Here is a 16,939-nt window from a genome sequence, read left to right on the forward strand (position 1 = left end):
CAGATGTTCCACCATTCGGTTGATTTGCATGTTACCCTTTTAATATGCTTTATTGATCTTTTACAGAGAGGAAGAGAGAAGGGTAGAGAGTTAGAAACATTGATGAGAGAGAAACACCAATCAGCTGCCTCCTGCACACCTCCTACTGGGGATGTGTCTGCAACCAAGGTACATGCCCTTGACCGGAATTAAACCTGGGACCCTTCAGTCTGCAGGCTGATGCTCTATTAATTAAGCCAAACCAGTTAGGGCCCCTTTTATTATGTAGTATATTTTTATAACTGAAAACAACATCCTATACTTTTCTTGGAAATCTTTTTCTAAATTGAGCAACCCAGTTTCTCTATTACGTCAATTTTAACAACTTAGAGGCCAAAACACTAGCCAAGAAACTACACTGAGGTAGCATTCAACACCCTTCATTCAAGTTCACCTGTTTTTTTACAGTCTCTTTTACAGAAAATTTCAAACATACATAAAAGTGTAGAGTAATGAACACTTCTAACAAACAATGATCAATTCCAGTTACCCTCACTTCAACTATACTCCTACCATCCCCAAACCCTTCAATGTGGACTGACTATAGTCAATGTTTTAAGCAAACTATAGCAACTTATTTTTTACACTTGCCTTTAGTCTAAAGGCCAATAAGTGATAGCAATCTACTTTTTTCAAAAAATTATGGGGAAATTTAAACCTATAAAAAAAGAGAGCCCTAGCTGGTTTGGGTCAGTGGATAGAGCATTGGCCTGGGGACTAAAGGGTCTCAGGCTAGATTCCGGCCATGGATACATGCAGGATCGATCCCCAAAGTGGGGGAGGACAGGAAGCAGCCAATCAATTATTCCATCATTGATGTTTCTATCTCTCTCCATCTCGCTCCCTCTCTGAAATAAAAATATTAAAAAAAAGAAAAGAAAAAGATTGCCCAGATGGTATAGCTCAGTGGTTGAGCATCCCCAACCCATGAACCAAGAGGTCATCAGTTTGATTCCTGGTAGAGGCACAAGCCTGGGTTGCAGACTCCATCCCCAGAAGGGGGTGTGCAAGAAGCAGCCAATGGATGTTTCTTTCTCATCAATGTTTCTATCTTTTTATCCCTCTCCCTTCCTCTCTCTCTCTAAAAACCAACAAACACATATTATAAAGAAAGAGATTAATATTTAATGAACCCTATGGGCTCAACAGCTATCTTCCATAATTAACATCAACTCAGGAACTCATCTTTTTACAGCAATACCCTTTACTTATTGGATTATTCTGACACTGACAGACAGCCATCATTTATTTAAAAAAACATTTTTTTTAATTGATTTCATAGAAGAAGGGACAGAAACGTCAATGATGAGAATCATTGATTAGCTGTCTCCTGCAAGTCCCCCACTGGGGATTGAGCCTGCAACCTGGGCATGTGTCCATGACTGGAATTGAACCCAGGATCTTTCAGTCCACAGGCTGATGCTCTATCCACTGAGCCAAACCAGTGAGGGCCATCATTTTATCTATAAAATAATTATGTACCCCTAAAAGATAAGAATTTAAAAAACAACCATAATACTACCGTTTCCCCGAAAATAAGACAGTGCTTTATATTAATTTTTTCTCCCAAAGTTGCGCTAGGTCTTATTTTCGGAGGATGTCTTATTTTCGGGGAAACATGGTATTATCATGCCTAAGTTAACAATTCCTTAAAGCACATGTGTCAAACACAAGGCCCGCGGGCCAAATCCAGCCCGCCAGGCCTTGCAATGTGGCCCGCACCGCGCTGTCATCACTGCACTCCGCTGTCAGTTTATGACATTGTCAGTTTATGACTGTTCAGTAAACCATTTGGCCCGCGATTTAGGCTGGATTTTAGATTTTGGCCCCTTCTCTGATTGAGTTCGACACCCCTACCTTAAAGGAATGTCTATTCTGAGTTCGACACCCCTACCTTAAAGGAATGTCTATTCTGATAAAGTAGTTCGTTTTTACTTGAGGATTAAAAAAAACTTTTATTTATTGATTGATTTTAGAGAAAGAGCATGGAAAGAGGGAAGAGAGATTTATTTTTTCATTTACTTATGCATATGCATTCATTGGCTGATTCTTGTATGTGCCCTGACCCGGGTTTGAAGCCAAAACCTTGGGGCCAATGCTCTAACCAACGAAGCTACCCTGGTAGGGCCTGTTTTTACTTAAGGATTTTGTTTACTGATGAGTTGTTAGGCTGATTTGTTTTTATGACTTTAGTAAAGCATCTACAAAAAGCCAGATTCTGATCCAGGCACAGAAGATTCGTGAACAAGATTGGGTTCCAGACATATTACTAGTCATGCAACTGTGAACAAGTTATTTAACCACTGAGCTTCAATTTCTTAATCTGTAAAATAGGCCTAATATCTCTGCTTTGACAACCTCACAATGTTATCATAAGAACCAGATAAAAATGTGTGTGCAAGTTCTTTGAAAATTTTATCCAAATGTAAAATTATGATAAATCCATTTTTAGAATCTAAAATAGTCCTATTTTCCACAGTAGAATGTACTGTCCGGTGAAACAATACAAGGTCATTAAAAAGGACCTTGAAGGTTTGATTAAGGATTTTTTTAAAAATCCAAAAACAATTATACCCCATTTAAAAAAATTCTTTGTCTCCACCTAGAGTCAAGCTCACCAGCAAAATAATACTGGTTTCTACCAACCCTGCTGACATCTAGTCATATGGAATGCAATTTTGGAGGTCCTTAAAACTTGAAAAGAATTCCTGTCAACACCCCAGAATCTTGTGGGGGAAAAAAAAAAATAGGGAAATGAAGTGACTGATTCAGTCTGCCAAAAGTGGGGGACTCTGAAACAGTCTGACTTTTCAACTTCGGAGAAACACACTGCCACACTTTTCAGAGTGAGGACACTCATCTTCCCTCCCCCTCCCCCTTTTCTCAAATTACACAATTGGAAATATTAGTTTAGATACTTTGGAGCTCTTCCAGCTGAGCGGCTGACGAGAAAACAGGAAGTGGGGGAGGCTAGCTTAGCTGGATCAAATCCAGGTCTTCGTCAAGAACTGCCTATTTCCGTTTGGCTTATATGTAAAAATCCTTTTAGCAAGAGCATTCATCTTGAACTTGTGGAAGACACCAAAGCTATGGCTAGGGTCAGACCCGTCTGCCCTTGCAGTCAGTTTAAGCCAGTCAAGTCAGGGAGCTGGGGCCGAGGCCTTCAACTTTAATTAACTGGCATCGCAACTTCATGCCACTGACTCACCTTCGCTTGGCACAAGTCAGCTTTTCCCCTATGCCGAATTTTTCTCAGGATACCAAAAACCTCTTTAATGAAAACAGGCCTGGGAACCTGAGCTAGGATGACTGTCTCCGCCAGAGGCTTGTACAGAGATCCCGGACATTAAAATGTGTGACCTGGAAAACTTAAGTGTTTGGACCTAGAATGCTGGGTGTTTGACAAAATAATAATAATTTTTTTTTAAAAAAGGCACCTTTCTAATACCAGAGTTCCCTGACCAAGGAAGACTTCTGAGGTTCTTAAAAGGAAGGGATGGGGTTGAGGAGGCTCTGTATTTTTGTGTTTTTTTTTTCCTTTCCTTGCGGACTTCATTTTAGTCTTCCAGTTATCCTTTCCTAGCATTCCATGTCCCCCAAACACTGTCACCCTCCCCCCACCCCTCCACCCCAGGACTCTCTCGTTTTTCTGCATCCAGGCCCCCTTTGTGCCGGGGAGTCTCGGCCTTCCACCCGCAAAAGCCGGCCGTTCTGAGCCACGGACCCTCCCTCCCACCGGCGGTATCCGACCCCCCTCGGCCCCTCAGAACACGAACGGCTCTCCCCTCCGGTCATTGAGGAGAACCGCTGCCCCCGGACATGGGGAAAAGTCGCCCCACTTCTCTACAGGACTCCTCCCTTGAACTTCCCCAAGTCCTCTCAGTGCGACGTGACCCCCATCCCCAGGCAATCGCAGCCGCTTCCTTACCAGCTTCCTGCCCCCGGGGGGCGCCTGCCAAAGGCCAGTGCAGGGACCGTTCGCTGCCAGCGTTGCTGCTACCCCTGCGGGGTGAATCTTAACATGGCGGATAGAGACAGAGGCCAGTCCCCAGTTTCTGAGTTTCCGGCAAGATGATTGGCTCTTCCTCCTTGTCGCTCAACACTATCACCCTATTGATTGGTCGAGGGCGCGTCTGCGGGGGTTGGGCAAGAGCTGCCTGAACCGCACAACAATAATAAACACTGGGGATGAGGGGCGGAACTACGAGTGCGCAGCCGTGGGCTGGGACCGCAGTCCCCTTCCCAGGCAAATTCTGCGCCCACAGCGTTCCCTTAGGTCACTGCCCTAAAGGACTACTTACTCGAGATGCGAGGGGCTGGATGGGAATTGTAGTCTTTCTAGGACTTGTGGGTTCTTCAGTTTATTCTCCTCTCTTAAGATGCGAACACATAACATGCCAATCCATATCTGTGGACGTGAGAAGTGTGCGAAGCTCTTCACTCTATTACCTGGGCTGCCCTGAGAATCGCGCCCGCTTCCAGGGTCGGAAGCTCCTCTCCATAGGACTACAGTTTCCAAGGAACACCGTGGCGAAGGTCTTTGGGCCCGCAATGCATGCTGGAAGTCGTAGTTTTTTGTGTGTGCCTACAATCCTTTTATTTACCTAAACTGGAGACTTCCATTGCGGCGGGAAGGGGGAGGTAACGAGACCTCTCCTTGCGAGTGTGTAGGCACTGCCTTGCGTTCCGTTCGGGCCTCAGCGAGTCTGACCCCGGGACGGCAACCTCTGTGACGTAATAATAAGCCGTCTCTGGAAGTGCAGAGATGAGAGGGCGGTCGCTTAAAGGAAAACTCCGGGAGAATTCCTTCTCTTCCGTCTCTTACTGATGACATCACAGGGAAAGACTGGCTGACCAATGGGAAGGCCCTAAAGGACTCTTGGCTCTTTCAGCTCCGCCCTTCCGCACACGTGTTTCGATCCCGTGTTCTGAGAGGCTCTCGCTCAGCCGCAGCGGCCGGTTTCCGTGGCAACGGAAAAGCGCGGGAATTACGGATAAATTGAATCTGCGACTGCGCGCCTTAAGCTGACTGAGCAGTCTCCACCGAGGGGGGTTGCTTTTTCAGACAACTGGGTTCGTGGGCCGGGAAAGCCTGGAGTCTTTGATCTGAGTAGAGGTGAGAGGACTTTGGGGAAGGGAGTGGGCCCAGGGGGTGCTCGGGAGGACTGGCTAGAAACAGGCGTGCAGAGAGTGGGGGAGGGAACTCCTGAAGGACGGCAATGGGGGTGTTATCTGGCCAGGGCTAGCGGGAAGGTGGAACCTGAGAAGCCTATAAGAAGTTGAAAATGGGATAATCGTGGGGAGGGGTGCACTTTGTGGGCCTCGGGGTGGGGGAGGCACCGAAAATAAGGAAGGGGTGTGTCCGAAGGGGAATCCAGATGATAGCTGGAATGTGTTTTGAGGGCAACACTGGAATGTGAAAGGGGAGGTGGTCTAAGTGAGAAGGGGACCCTGATGAAGAATCGGGGCAGACATGTGTCTGGGAAGAGGAGCAGACAGGACTTTGTGGGAGGGAGAGCCCTGAAGAACTGTATTTGTATACGTTTCCGAGCAGAGGCTAGAGGAAAGGGGAGGGGCATTGCTAATCACAGAGGCTGCCCGCATTGGATGTGCCCGAGGCTCCTGAGTTGGGTGCCAGCCAGTGGGGAACTCTGGTGAAGGGGAAGGGGTGTTGGTTTTGTTTGTGTTGATTATGGTTTTATGCAAGTAAAAGAAAACAACCGGGATGATAGGAGAAATTTGAGGCTACCACCACGCATCCAGTCACCCCACTGTGGCTTTCCCTTGCTTGGAGAAAGGAAGAGACCAAAGGGAAGCGGAAGGAAATGGTTGGAGGCTATATGTGAAAAAATAAGGAATTTAAAGTGATCTGAATTACAATGAAAAACTTAGAATGTTAAAAAGTAAGGCTTTTGTTATTAGTTTTATGGTTGGCATAATTCTAAAGCACTCCGATCTTAAATTTCTCTTATTTGTGTTGGTGGGATCTGGCTGAAACCAGCTCTCTGACATCCCCCGAGGGTCCCAGATTGTGAGAGGGCACAAGCCAGGCCAAGTGCATGAATTTGTGCATGAGGCCTCTAGTATATAGATAGATATACATATAGACAAATAACCAGGTATGTTTATGTGTTAAAGTTCACTGTAACAGGGAGAGATGGATTTATGTGTGGATCGAGTTGAAGAAGTTCAAAATGTCCTTCATGCTATGCAGAAAATCTTAGAGTGTCCAATCTGGTAAGTCAATTTATTAATTTGAGATTTTTCCTTATATGATTATGTCCTATGCAGATTAATAGACTTGGCCTTACATAGTAAGGAGAAAAAATTATAATGTCTGTTAAGATTAGGTTATTAGCCTGGCTGTTGTGGCTCAGTGGTTGAGCATTGACCTATGATCCAGGAGGTCACGGTTCAATTCACAGTCAGGGCACATGCCTGCATTGTGGGCTCGATCTCCAGTGTGGGGCGTGCAGAAGGCAGCTAATTAATGATTCTCTCTCACCATTGATGTTTATATTTCTGTCTCTCCCTTACTCTCTGAAATCAATACAAATATATATTTAAAATAAATAAGTAGGAAAGCTGCACCTATTGCTCCTTATCTCGAACAAAGGAGAGTAAATTTAAGTAAAATGCCTCTTGTGCTTCATGAAAGTTATTTATTATATTTGGAGTCAAATAAGACTAAAGGAAATGCAAGTTGTGTTTTCAGAGAGATACAAGATTTATTAGTAACCCTACTCTCCCTTGCCCTTCAATATTTCAGCCAAACAAAAACAAGAGCTAACTGAGACTTACAGCCAAATTAAGAGTCAGAGAAGCAGGAAATGGCAATTGGGGAAAAATTGGTTTTGGAAAGTCATAAAACTCGTAATTACAAAGAGTGATTAAAAAGTCCTCAATAGTGTGGCACTTGGGTCCATTTATTTTATATTTCCACAGAAAATTAAACCAGCAATTAAAAAACCTCAGATACATAAAAATGAAAGATGTAAGATGAGAAAGTTAATGCTAAATTTTCATTTTGGTCAAATACTGTATATTTTACAGCTGATCTATTTTTTAAATCGGTTTTCTATTAAAATGCACTTAGGTTTTTTTTAACTAAAATTGTGCAGCCTGGTCATTGTTTAATGCATTTAGATGGGAAATTCTAGGAAGGGAATAATAACTACCTCACTTTTTTTCTTTTCAGTGCCCAGAACAGTACAGTTTGCTGTTATGTCTTAATAGTTTTTTTTTTTTAATATATTTTATTGATTTTGTACAGAGAGGAAGGGAGAGAGATAGAGAGTCAGAAACATCGATGAGAGAGAGTCATCGATCAGCTGCCTCCTGCACACCCCCCACTGGGGATATGCCCGCAACCAAGGTACATGCCCTTGACTGGAATCGAACCCCGGACCCTTCAGTCCCCAAGCCGACGCTCTATCCATTGAGCCAAACCGGTCCCGGCGATAGTTTCTGATTGTGACCGGAAACAGTGTTACTTATGGTAGCTGTAAAGTAGGCTTCTGGCATTATTTAGGTCTCGAGAGCTAAAATTCCTTCTTTTGGCCTCTAAGTCACTTTTGGCATTTATGTCTGATAATTGGTAGTTCTTTCTAACTTTTTACATCTGACTATATAAAATTCTTGATTTTCCAAAGAGTTTTTAAATGTGTATCCTGGTGGGTGGTGGTTATTTTTGGAACCTAATCTAGTTGCTGCTTCTAATCACATACCTATTTTGGAACCTCAAAATGTAGGCGTGTAGTTAGGCCTAAAGAATTGACTGGTTTAAAAAGTGCTTTAATATTTGAGCACTTTTTTTTTTCTTAAACTCTCACCTGAGGATATTTTTTCATTAATTTTAGGAGGAAGGGGGAGGGAGGGAGAGAGAAACATCGATTGGTTGTTGTCAGAGCACGCAGCAGGAGCCCTGGCGCTCTAAGTGGCTTTGCGTTCATACTCTTCCAAAGTCTCCCATCTGACTACACCTGGGCTGGCTCTTCTTCAAGCCCTGCCCACTGTGCTAACTGTTGGGAACTTAGTCCAAGTTCCTTCTTTATCCTCTGCTCACTAGTAACAGGTGTTGGGTCCGAGCCCCTCTGTCTGGGGCTGGACCTCCTAGGACGCTGAGTCTCAGACGGAGAATCCATAAGAGGTTGGGGGTATATAGGAATGAATCTTGCCGAAACCGGTTTGGCTCAATGGATAGATAGAGCATCGGCCTGCGGACTGAAGGGTCCCAGGTTCGATTCCGGTCAAGGGCATGTACAGTGGTTGCGGGCACATCCCCGATAGGGGGTGTGCAAGAGGCAGCTGGTTAATATTTCTCTCTCATCGATGTTTCTAGCTCTCTATCCCTCTCCTTTCCTCTCTGTAAAAAATCAATTAAAAAAAAATATATATATATATTAAAAAAAAAAGAATGAATCTTTATTGCTGAAACCAGTGGCCATATAGCCATCAGACAAGAACAGTCCTCACAGCAAAGTCCATCCAGGTATGTAGCCGGACACCGGCTGGAGAACATAAGTCTTTCCCATGAAGCAGCATCAGTCTCTGAACCCACAGCTATTATCTGAGCGGCCACATGCTGCCTCCTAGACTCACCGCCTCTCATCATAGTGGTGTCTGAGCTCCCCAGCTCAGCAGCTTCTTCTGGCTCTCCTGCCCAGCTGCTCTCTCTTGCTCTCTCTAGCAGACTTCTTCACACACTTCATCCTGGCTGCTCTATCTCCATACTCCAACAGACTTCTTCTCCCTCTCGCCTTAGCTGACTAGACTGGTCATTAACCTACTTTTATAGTATTTTGCCAATAGTTACACCAATCATATCGGCTACCGAAGGACACAGTGTACCTTGTGTCCTTACACCCGCTTCTGGTATCTTGGTCTGATTAGGATTCCCACGCTCAGAGTCCTTGAACATCCCAGTTAGGCTCCTGCCCAGAGCGGCCTTTGGCCATTCTGGTGTATTGATAACAAGGCCTCTGTGCTCCCATCGGCCTTGACTAGTCAGGGACCTGGCGTGGTTCCCACAGTTGTCTTCTGTATGTGCCCTGCCTGGGGGTCAAACCCGCAACCTAGGTATGTGCCCTGACCAGGAATCTAACCCACAACCTTTTTGGTGTATGGGATAACATTCAACCAACTGAGCTACCGGCCAGGATCTAGACACTTTCATAGTAAACATAGTAAACATAGTAAACATAGATAGTCCATACTATCATCAGGACCTAGAAGAGAACATGATAGTTTTAATCTTTTCATCCTATTCCCTCTTCAAGCTTTTCCTACCTTTTTCCATATTGGAGTTTTCATCTGTTCAAAGTTTGTTTAGAGTATGTTTGTATAGTTTGGCTTACAGTTACTATACTGAAATATAATTATTTCAGAATTGAGTCAATGGTGAGAAGGAAAGCCATCTGGTGTAGCTAAATCCACTTTCTTTTACTGAGAATGTTTTTGATATCTAGTTTATCTGAGGAATAGTGATTTGGTAACAAATCAGAGTTTTTTTGTTTTGTTTGTTTTTTGTTTTTTTCCAGGTTGTTGTTGTTTTAAATCACATTCAGTCCCAATAATAGTACTAACATTATACAAGTCATCTCAGTTGGAAACATTTTCCCAAGTAGCTTTTAATTTTATTCTCATAATTGCCTGAAGAGACTGGTAGAGTGGGTTTAGTCAGGTAAGGTGCTTAGCCTAAAGAAATCTGATAATAGAATCTCAGCCTTCTGACTTAATGTGGTATTTTTCTTTTCTTCCTGTACTGCATCAGAAACTCCATGATTGTAAGAGTTATGTTACCAAACTTGACAACCAGGTTATTTTGACACTTTCTGCTTCATTTATCAAAATTTCTATTCATTTTTTCATTTTTACTTTTAATTTCCAGGACCGATCTTTGAAAGCTATTCTCTCTCCCCCCCCCCCCCCCCCCCCCTCCAAGGGTCATGTTTACTGATTGCCTTTTCCCTGTATTAACCCTGTTTCCTATAAATTTCTTTTTTCTGTAAGTTTCTTCTGGTGTTTTTATTATTTTTTATTTTTGGTGCCCTGACCAGGAATTGAACCCAGTATCCTTTAGTCTGCATGCCGATGCCCTATCCACTGAGCCAACCCAGCCAGGGCTGTTTTGTTGTTGTTGTTGTTGTTTGTTTTTTTTAAATATATTTTATTGATTTTATACAGAGAGTAAGGGAGAGAGATAGAGAGTTAGAAACATCGATGAGAGAGTCATCGGTCAGCTGCCTCTTGCACACCCCCTACTGGGGATATGCCCGCAACCAAGGTACATGCCCTTGACCGGAATCGAACCCGGGACCCTTCAGTCCCCAAGCCGACGCTCTATCCATTGAGCCAAACCGGTCCCGGCTGTTGTTGTTGTTTTTAATGTTCATTGATTTCAGAGATAGGAAGGGAAAAAGAGAGGAGAAACATCAATGATGAGAAAGAATCATCATTCTGCCTCTTGTACGCCTCCTACTGGGGATCAAGCTCATAACCTGGGCATGTGCCCTGGTCAGGAATTGAACCCTGACCTCCTGGTTCATAGGTCAATGTTCAACCACTGAGCCACTCCACTCTGGCTCCATTGATTTTATATATAGAGTGGAGGGGAGGGAGAGAAATCAGTGTAAAAGACATCAATTGTGGGTTGGTACTCTAACTACTGAACACCAACCAGGGCTCTTCTCAAATCCATATAATAAAATTGTAATATGCTAAGTGTCCAACTGATAGGTTGACCATTCGGTTGACCGCTTGAACAGTTGCTATGATGCACACTGACCACCAAGGGGAAGACGCTCAGACCAGTAAGTTAGCTTGCTGCTGGAATCCGGTGCATGGGGACTGGGGGAGGGCCAGACACGCCCTGGAGTCTCCCATGATTCCTCCCTGGCTGGTTGGCCAACCTCCTGCAGTCCCTCCCCGGCTGGCCGGTCCCCATTGGGCCTGGGCAAGATGGCCCTGATCAGCCTCGATCACCAGCCAGGCCAAGGGACCCCACCTGTGCACAAATTCGTGCACCAGGCCTCTAGTTTTTAATATTTGTCTAAATCTATTTTATTCTCTTTAGTTAGCTTATTACATTGTTTTTACAAAGTAATCACAAAAGCAAACATCATGTACCTTTTGAAGTGATGTAATAGAAGTACACAGTACCTAAAAGTGTTCTTGCCAAAAAATTGTTTTTGCCAAAAAATGGAACCTGAATTTGATTGAGCCTGTAGAGACCCGAGGAACATGTTAAACCACACAACATAGGGTTCAATCAGCAAAATCCAGAATGTGGGAAATTCTACAAGTCAAATGACCTAGTTTTTTAAATAAGTGATGAGGGTAGGGAGAAAAGGGAAAATCTATAGAATAAAAGAGACTTGAGACATATCAACCAGAGACAATGTGTGGATCTTGTTTGGATCCTGATTTACATAGATTTAATTATTAAACTTTTATGAGACAGTGAGGAAAATTACAACATTAATTATATATTAGGTGATATTAAGGAAATTATTTTTTAGGAGTAATAGTGGTTTCATGTTATGCTAAAAAAAAGTCTTTCTGTTTTGAAAATATGTTCCAAAATATTTATAGATGACATTATATGATGGCTGAGATTTATTTTCAAATAATCTGGGCCTTGGGTGGGTGTCAGCCATGGGCAAAAATACTGTTGGCTATGAGTTGATAATTGTTGAAACTGGGTGGTACATGGAGGTCATTTTGCGATTTCATTTGTGTAAATGCTTGAAATTCTCCATATAAAGAAATTAAAAAGGTAATCACATGCCAAAAAAGAAGTGCTGTCAGGGAATCCAAAAGAAATATGAGAAGTTTTTGTCTTTGTGGAGCTCAAAGTCTAGTTAAGATACAGGATATGCACCCACTGATAGCTCTTACAGTGTATCAGTGAAACCTACTGGTAATTGATATGAAGTAATATCAACTAATCTTTTAAATGCTGTAGGTCATGTAGAATATTGAAAAAAGTAATATATATTCTGTTTTGATGTCTGAAAGCTCAGTGAGAATAAGGATCATATTCTCTGCTGTATTTTTGGCTCCTGGAACAGCAGACATTTAATAAGTATCTATTGAATGAACTTAAAACATTACCTTGGCTTAGTTATAACCATTTAAAGTTGAACTTCTAAGAATAAATATTTGTTTTTAAATAAATTATTGAGCTGCATTTAAAATTTTCTTTTTCTTTTCCCCTACCCTTCTAGTCTGGAGTTACTCCAAGAGCCTGTTTCTACAAAATGTGACCACATATTTTGCAAGTAAGTTTGAATGTTTTATGTGGCTTCGTTGTTACCTTTTATGCTTATTCTTGTAACAGAGGAAATACCCAAATTTAAAAAAACTTTAGCTTCTTTAAGTATTATAAAAAAGAAAAATCAAACTCCATTTCATTCTGTCTCAGAGAATACACAGAAAGTCACCATGAGTTGGTTTTAGCCATAGTTCCTGGTAAAATATTGGCATACTTAGTGGGAAGTCAACTCACTATGAACAGCTGTTTGTTTTTTGTGTCCATGGGGAAAGCAGATTGCAAGCAATTGTGCAATAAACAAATTATGTTTCAGCCTTGCCAGTTTCTCTCTTCTGTACATTCTGCATATCCCACTTTTCCCCTTCTAAGATTCAGCATTTGCCCTCTTCATAATCTTTTAAAGATAGTTGCTTCTTTTTTAATCTTTATTGTTGAAAGTATTATATATGTTTCCCTTTTCCCCTGGCATGAAAATGTTTCTTGGGGAAAGAATTCCAGAAAAAGTTTGATAGGTAATTTGGTGGAACAAGGTTTTTTTTTTCCTTTTCCTGATGTTAAGATATGATTTTTTTTTTTTAAGCTATGGTTGAGATTTTTCCTGAATGCCAATTAACTTGTTTTTAAGTATTTTTTTTTCTTTTTCAATTGACAAAGCATGTCCGTTATTATGAGTTTAACTAGCACAAAAGGTTATATGATGCAGAGTATATTTCCATCCTACTCTCATTTGCAATTTTGGGGAAAGGCAGTCAATAATTTTTATCAAGTTCTTAGTGTGTTTCCATAATCTAAAAAATGTGAAAAGCATCCGGCATTAAGGATAATGGGGGCTGGCTGGAGCTGAGGGAAACCTGTTCACTTTGGAGGGATTTCCTCTGAGTTTGCCAGCTGGTGGCTCCTTCCTTCTTTATATTCCAAATTCTTCCCATTCATCTGCCCTAACAAGGGTCTACTCTAGAGCCCATTTCCACTGTCTCTCCCCCCTTTGTCATGTCACCCTGCTGATCTAGATCTCTTCCCAACGGTTTCCTTCTGATCCCTCAGGCCCTTCTCCTTGGTCAGGTGCCAGGACAGCACAGCTTCCTTTTTCTGCTTCAGGAATGTTCAGTTTTGTGGCCTCTAGAGGGAGTGTCTCAAACTATCTATAGGATAGGACCAGTTTCTTCATAGTTTGATACTTTTGTAAAGCAAAATGTAAAAGCCCCAGTATTTAAAAGATTACAAATAGTATAAACACTCATTACTTTGAGAGCTTGTGGAAGAAGGAAATTACAGACAGAGAAAATAATATAAGCAAAGGTATGAAGAGAAGAAAGTAGAATTTGTCCAGAAAAAAAGAAGCTTAACTTTCCATATTTGTTTAAGAGTTGTATGAGAAGAGGAAGGAGCCCCTTAAAGGGGAGATGACTTTTGCAAGAGGAGGTAGATGGGATTGGAAATAGAAAATGACTGCAAGAGAAAGAAATAGAAATTTTCTCTGTACTCTCAATTCTGTTCCATCCATGTATATGTCTGTCCTTCTGCCAGTACCACACTGTCTTGATTACTGTAGTCTTATAGTGAGGCGCCGAGATTTTTCAACTAATTATAATAATTTTACTTGAACTATTTACCATTTATGTCTGATTATGCAGAATGAAATAATTATTATTAAATATGCCACACTAACTCTTTAGTAAATTTTATTATATTAGATCATAACAGTAGGCCATATGCATGTAAGTTTAGTTTTAGATCATTGCTTGGTAGTTTAGTTTTCTGCTTAAGCAACATCTAAAAACAATCAAAGAAAGTCATTGATTGTAATTCACCTGCCATTAACTTTGAAATTGTTCTTAATGTTGTGAGATTATTTTTTTCATGGCTATTTGCCCTTTGAATATTCTCTCTATAAAAAAAGTAACTTTAATTATCCTTTATATTTTGTAGATTTTGTATGCTGAAACTTCTCAACCAGAAGAAAGGGCCGTCACAGTGTCCTTTGTGTAAGAATGATATAACCAAAAGGTATATAATTGGGTAGTAATGAGAGGCTAGAAAAATAGAAATTCCTTACTATGATAGCTGTTCCTATCAAACCATTTCTCAGTAGAAAAATGTATAAAAGAGTGGTTAGCTGGCAAAATAATATTTTCCTGAAAGTTTTATGGCACCTTACTAATCGTTAGCAATTAGCAACATGCATTTTTCTAATGCTTCTGAATGGTGTAAGAACTTGCAGTCTTATCTGAAGACTATCTGCCCCCCATTGTCTCCTGATCCTTTTATTTTTCTTCTTCTACAATTAATTTCTACTTAATTATTTACATACACACAATCCTCTATAATCATCCTACATAATAAAAGGCTAATATGCAAATAGAACAAATGGTGGAACAACCAGTCGCTATGACATGTGCTGACCACCAGGGGGCGCACGAGGAACATGGTGGGGTGTTGGCTGCGGTGGGATGGTGGAGCAGGTGAGTGGGGGTGCCAGAACAAGGCGGGGTGCCGGTCACTGTCATCGGGACGAGCCTCTGGTAGTTACTGAAAATTCTTTGCTCCCACACGCCGCAGTCCCACCCAACTCTCACATTTGCTGCGGGCACTGACCCCTCTTGCACCCACTGCTGGCTCCTGGCACCGACCCTGATCGCTCTGTGCCATTAGCGGGGGCAAGCAGTGGCTGCCAGCCCCAATTGTTCCTCAGGGTTTCTCTATTTCCTCCTGCCCCTGTGCTCTCCACAACCTCGCGGCCCACAGTTTCTTTCAAGGTGCATGAATTTGTGCCCCTAGAGTATTTCTATATTGTGTATCCCTCTGGTTGGAATTTAAGTTCTGTCAGGGCACTGGCTTTGTCTGTCTCAGTCAACACGGCTTTTCCAGTGTTTGGCATATAGTGGTCACTCAGATATTTAAAGGAAGATGAAAACTTTCCTAAATCAGAATCTTCCTTTGGACATTGTCATCTGTTTGTGCTTTCCAAATCATGTAAACATCATTTGACAGAAATCCCTGATAACTAGAACTGGGATGTTAAGTGGATGGGGCTTAGATGTTAAGAATAATAAGTTCTCTATGCAGTGGATTTATATTTACTGTGGATTCATAGTTCTATTTTCAATAGTTACAGGCTTTTGGTAGATTTAAATGGCAAAAAAGAAAATATTACAAAAATAACCAGTACTGATGTCAGTGATGTTTTGATTATGTGATGTCACTAATAGCTCTGTTCTTTGAATTCAGTTTTTCAACTTTGGCTGCATCTTTTTTTAGTATTGTATGTGTCTTTCCTTATTTTAAAAGTCCTTAAAAAGTTGATAATTACTTTGTAAGTATGTCTCCCAAATGATTTAATTTCAGAAGCCTACAAGAAAGTACAAGATTTAGTCAACTTGTTGAAGAGCTATTGAAAATCATTCATGCTTTTGAACTTGATACAGGATTGCCATGTAAGTGTTGTATAGCCCCAGGGGCCAATGTTCAAGTGGCTGTCATTCAACTAGGAGGAGCCCTAGCCAATTATGGTCAAGGGCATGTACCTCCATTGCAGGCTCTCCTCGATCCCCAGCCCTGGTTGGGGTTTGGGGAGGAGGCAACCAATCTGTGTCTCACATCATGTTTCTCTCTCTCTGTGTGTGTCTCTCCCGCTCCATTCCATCCTCTAAAAACCAATTGAAAAATACGATTGGGTAAAGATTAACAAAAAATAAAAAACTCTGAAGGAGGTTTACACAATTTTCTATGAATAGGTGATAATACCTGTTGGTCTAGTTTAATTTTAGCCCTTTACCTGTAATCTGTTTGTTAAATCATTCCCACTGGTCTCACATCTTATTTTATCCATCCCAAGATGCACGTTTTTTCACATACGTTGGGGACAATTTATCATCAGTGGTGTGTCATGGTTTAATTGTGTGTTTTCTTTCTTAGTGATATAGAAAATAATGGTGCTTCTTACATTGTTGATATCTTAGATTCAGTGAGCTTTGATTAATAGGCGAATTTGTTAGTAGAAATAACTTTGACGGTCTGTGTGTTTGATTCGAAAGAGTAGAATTTCCAAAGTTTTATTTTAAAAAATTACTATAGGTAGCCTTTGCTGCATTGTCTTAATATATAACAAAGAGCATAGAGAGAATTTCTCTTGGTTCTTTGATGGCAGTTATAAAAATAATGTTTTCCCTTGTAATTCACAGTTACAAACAGTTACAACTTTTCAAAAAAGGAAAATAACTCTCCTGAGTCTCTAAATGAGGAAGTTCCTATGATAGAAAGTCTGGGCTTCCGAAACCGTGCCATAAAACTTCGACAGAGTGAACCTGAAAATCTTACCTCGGTAAAGCCATTTTCATTTATTCTGGTAAAATCTTTTTACTGAGTATTGTGAATTAGTGAGTGTGCTAGATGCTCATGGATTTATATAAAAAGTCGGTAGACAAGGAAGATGGTAAATTAAGTGGTTGGACAACTGTTCTGATGAACAAGAGTTAGAATTGTTGAGAGAAGGTCTGTGTACCTAGCGTGGTCAGGAGAGACCTTACAGGCCCTTCCCCTGATTTAGTGCTTTATCCATCCCCATGCTTGTCTATGCCACAAGGTCACTGATAGTTTTAAGCTTGCTAGTTTTTATAATAACCATCT

The 16,939-nt window shown here is 41.4% G+C and overlaps 2 protein-coding genes across 8 annotated transcripts in view; one reads left to right on the top strand and one right to left on the bottom strand.

The window, feature by feature from the left end:
• Positions 1-4,732, bottom strand: part of NBR1 (NBR1 autophagy cargo receptor) — a 30,035-nt gene extending 25,303 nt beyond the window's left edge. For 2 of the 6 annotated variants that reach the window (XM_084864052.1, XM_084864053.1), the window contains exons 1-2: positions 4,341-4,732; positions 3,968-4,196 (exon numbers count right to left, since the gene is read on the bottom strand). The gene's annotated coding sequence lies outside the window, so the exon portion shown is untranslated. Of the gene's footprint in view, positions 1-3,967; positions 4,197-4,340 lie in introns of those variants that run through there. The other 4 variants (XM_084864049.1, XM_084864048.1, XM_084864051.1 and 1 more) reach the window with 4 other exon arrangements.
• Positions 4,733-5,017: 285 nt separating this feature from the next.
• The window catches only part of BRCA1 (BRCA1 DNA repair associated), a 48,842-nt gene continuing 36,920 nt past the window's right edge, over positions 5,018-16,939 (top strand). For both annotated transcript variants that reach the window (XM_084864042.1, XM_084864043.1), the window contains exons 1-6: positions 5,018-5,155; positions 6,178-6,276; positions 12,267-12,320; positions 14,243-14,320; positions 15,659-15,747; positions 16,495-16,634. In XM_084864042.1, coding sequence (XP_084720168.1) covers positions 6,197-6,276; positions 12,267-12,320; positions 14,243-14,320; positions 15,659-15,747; positions 16,495-16,634 — 441 coding nt within the window. In that variant the 5' untranslated portion in view covers positions 5,018-5,155; positions 6,178-6,196. The remainder of the gene's footprint in view (positions 5,156-6,177; positions 6,277-12,266; positions 12,321-14,242; positions 14,321-15,658; positions 15,748-16,494; positions 16,635-16,939) is intronic.

The sequence above is a fragment of the Pipistrellus hanaki genome (assembly GCF_964339955.1).
Source record: "Pipistrellus hanaki genome assembly, chromosome: 16".
In the NCBI taxonomy this organism is placed as follows: domain Eukaryota; kingdom Metazoa; phylum Chordata; class Mammalia; order Chiroptera; family Vespertilionidae; genus Pipistrellus; species Pipistrellus hanaki.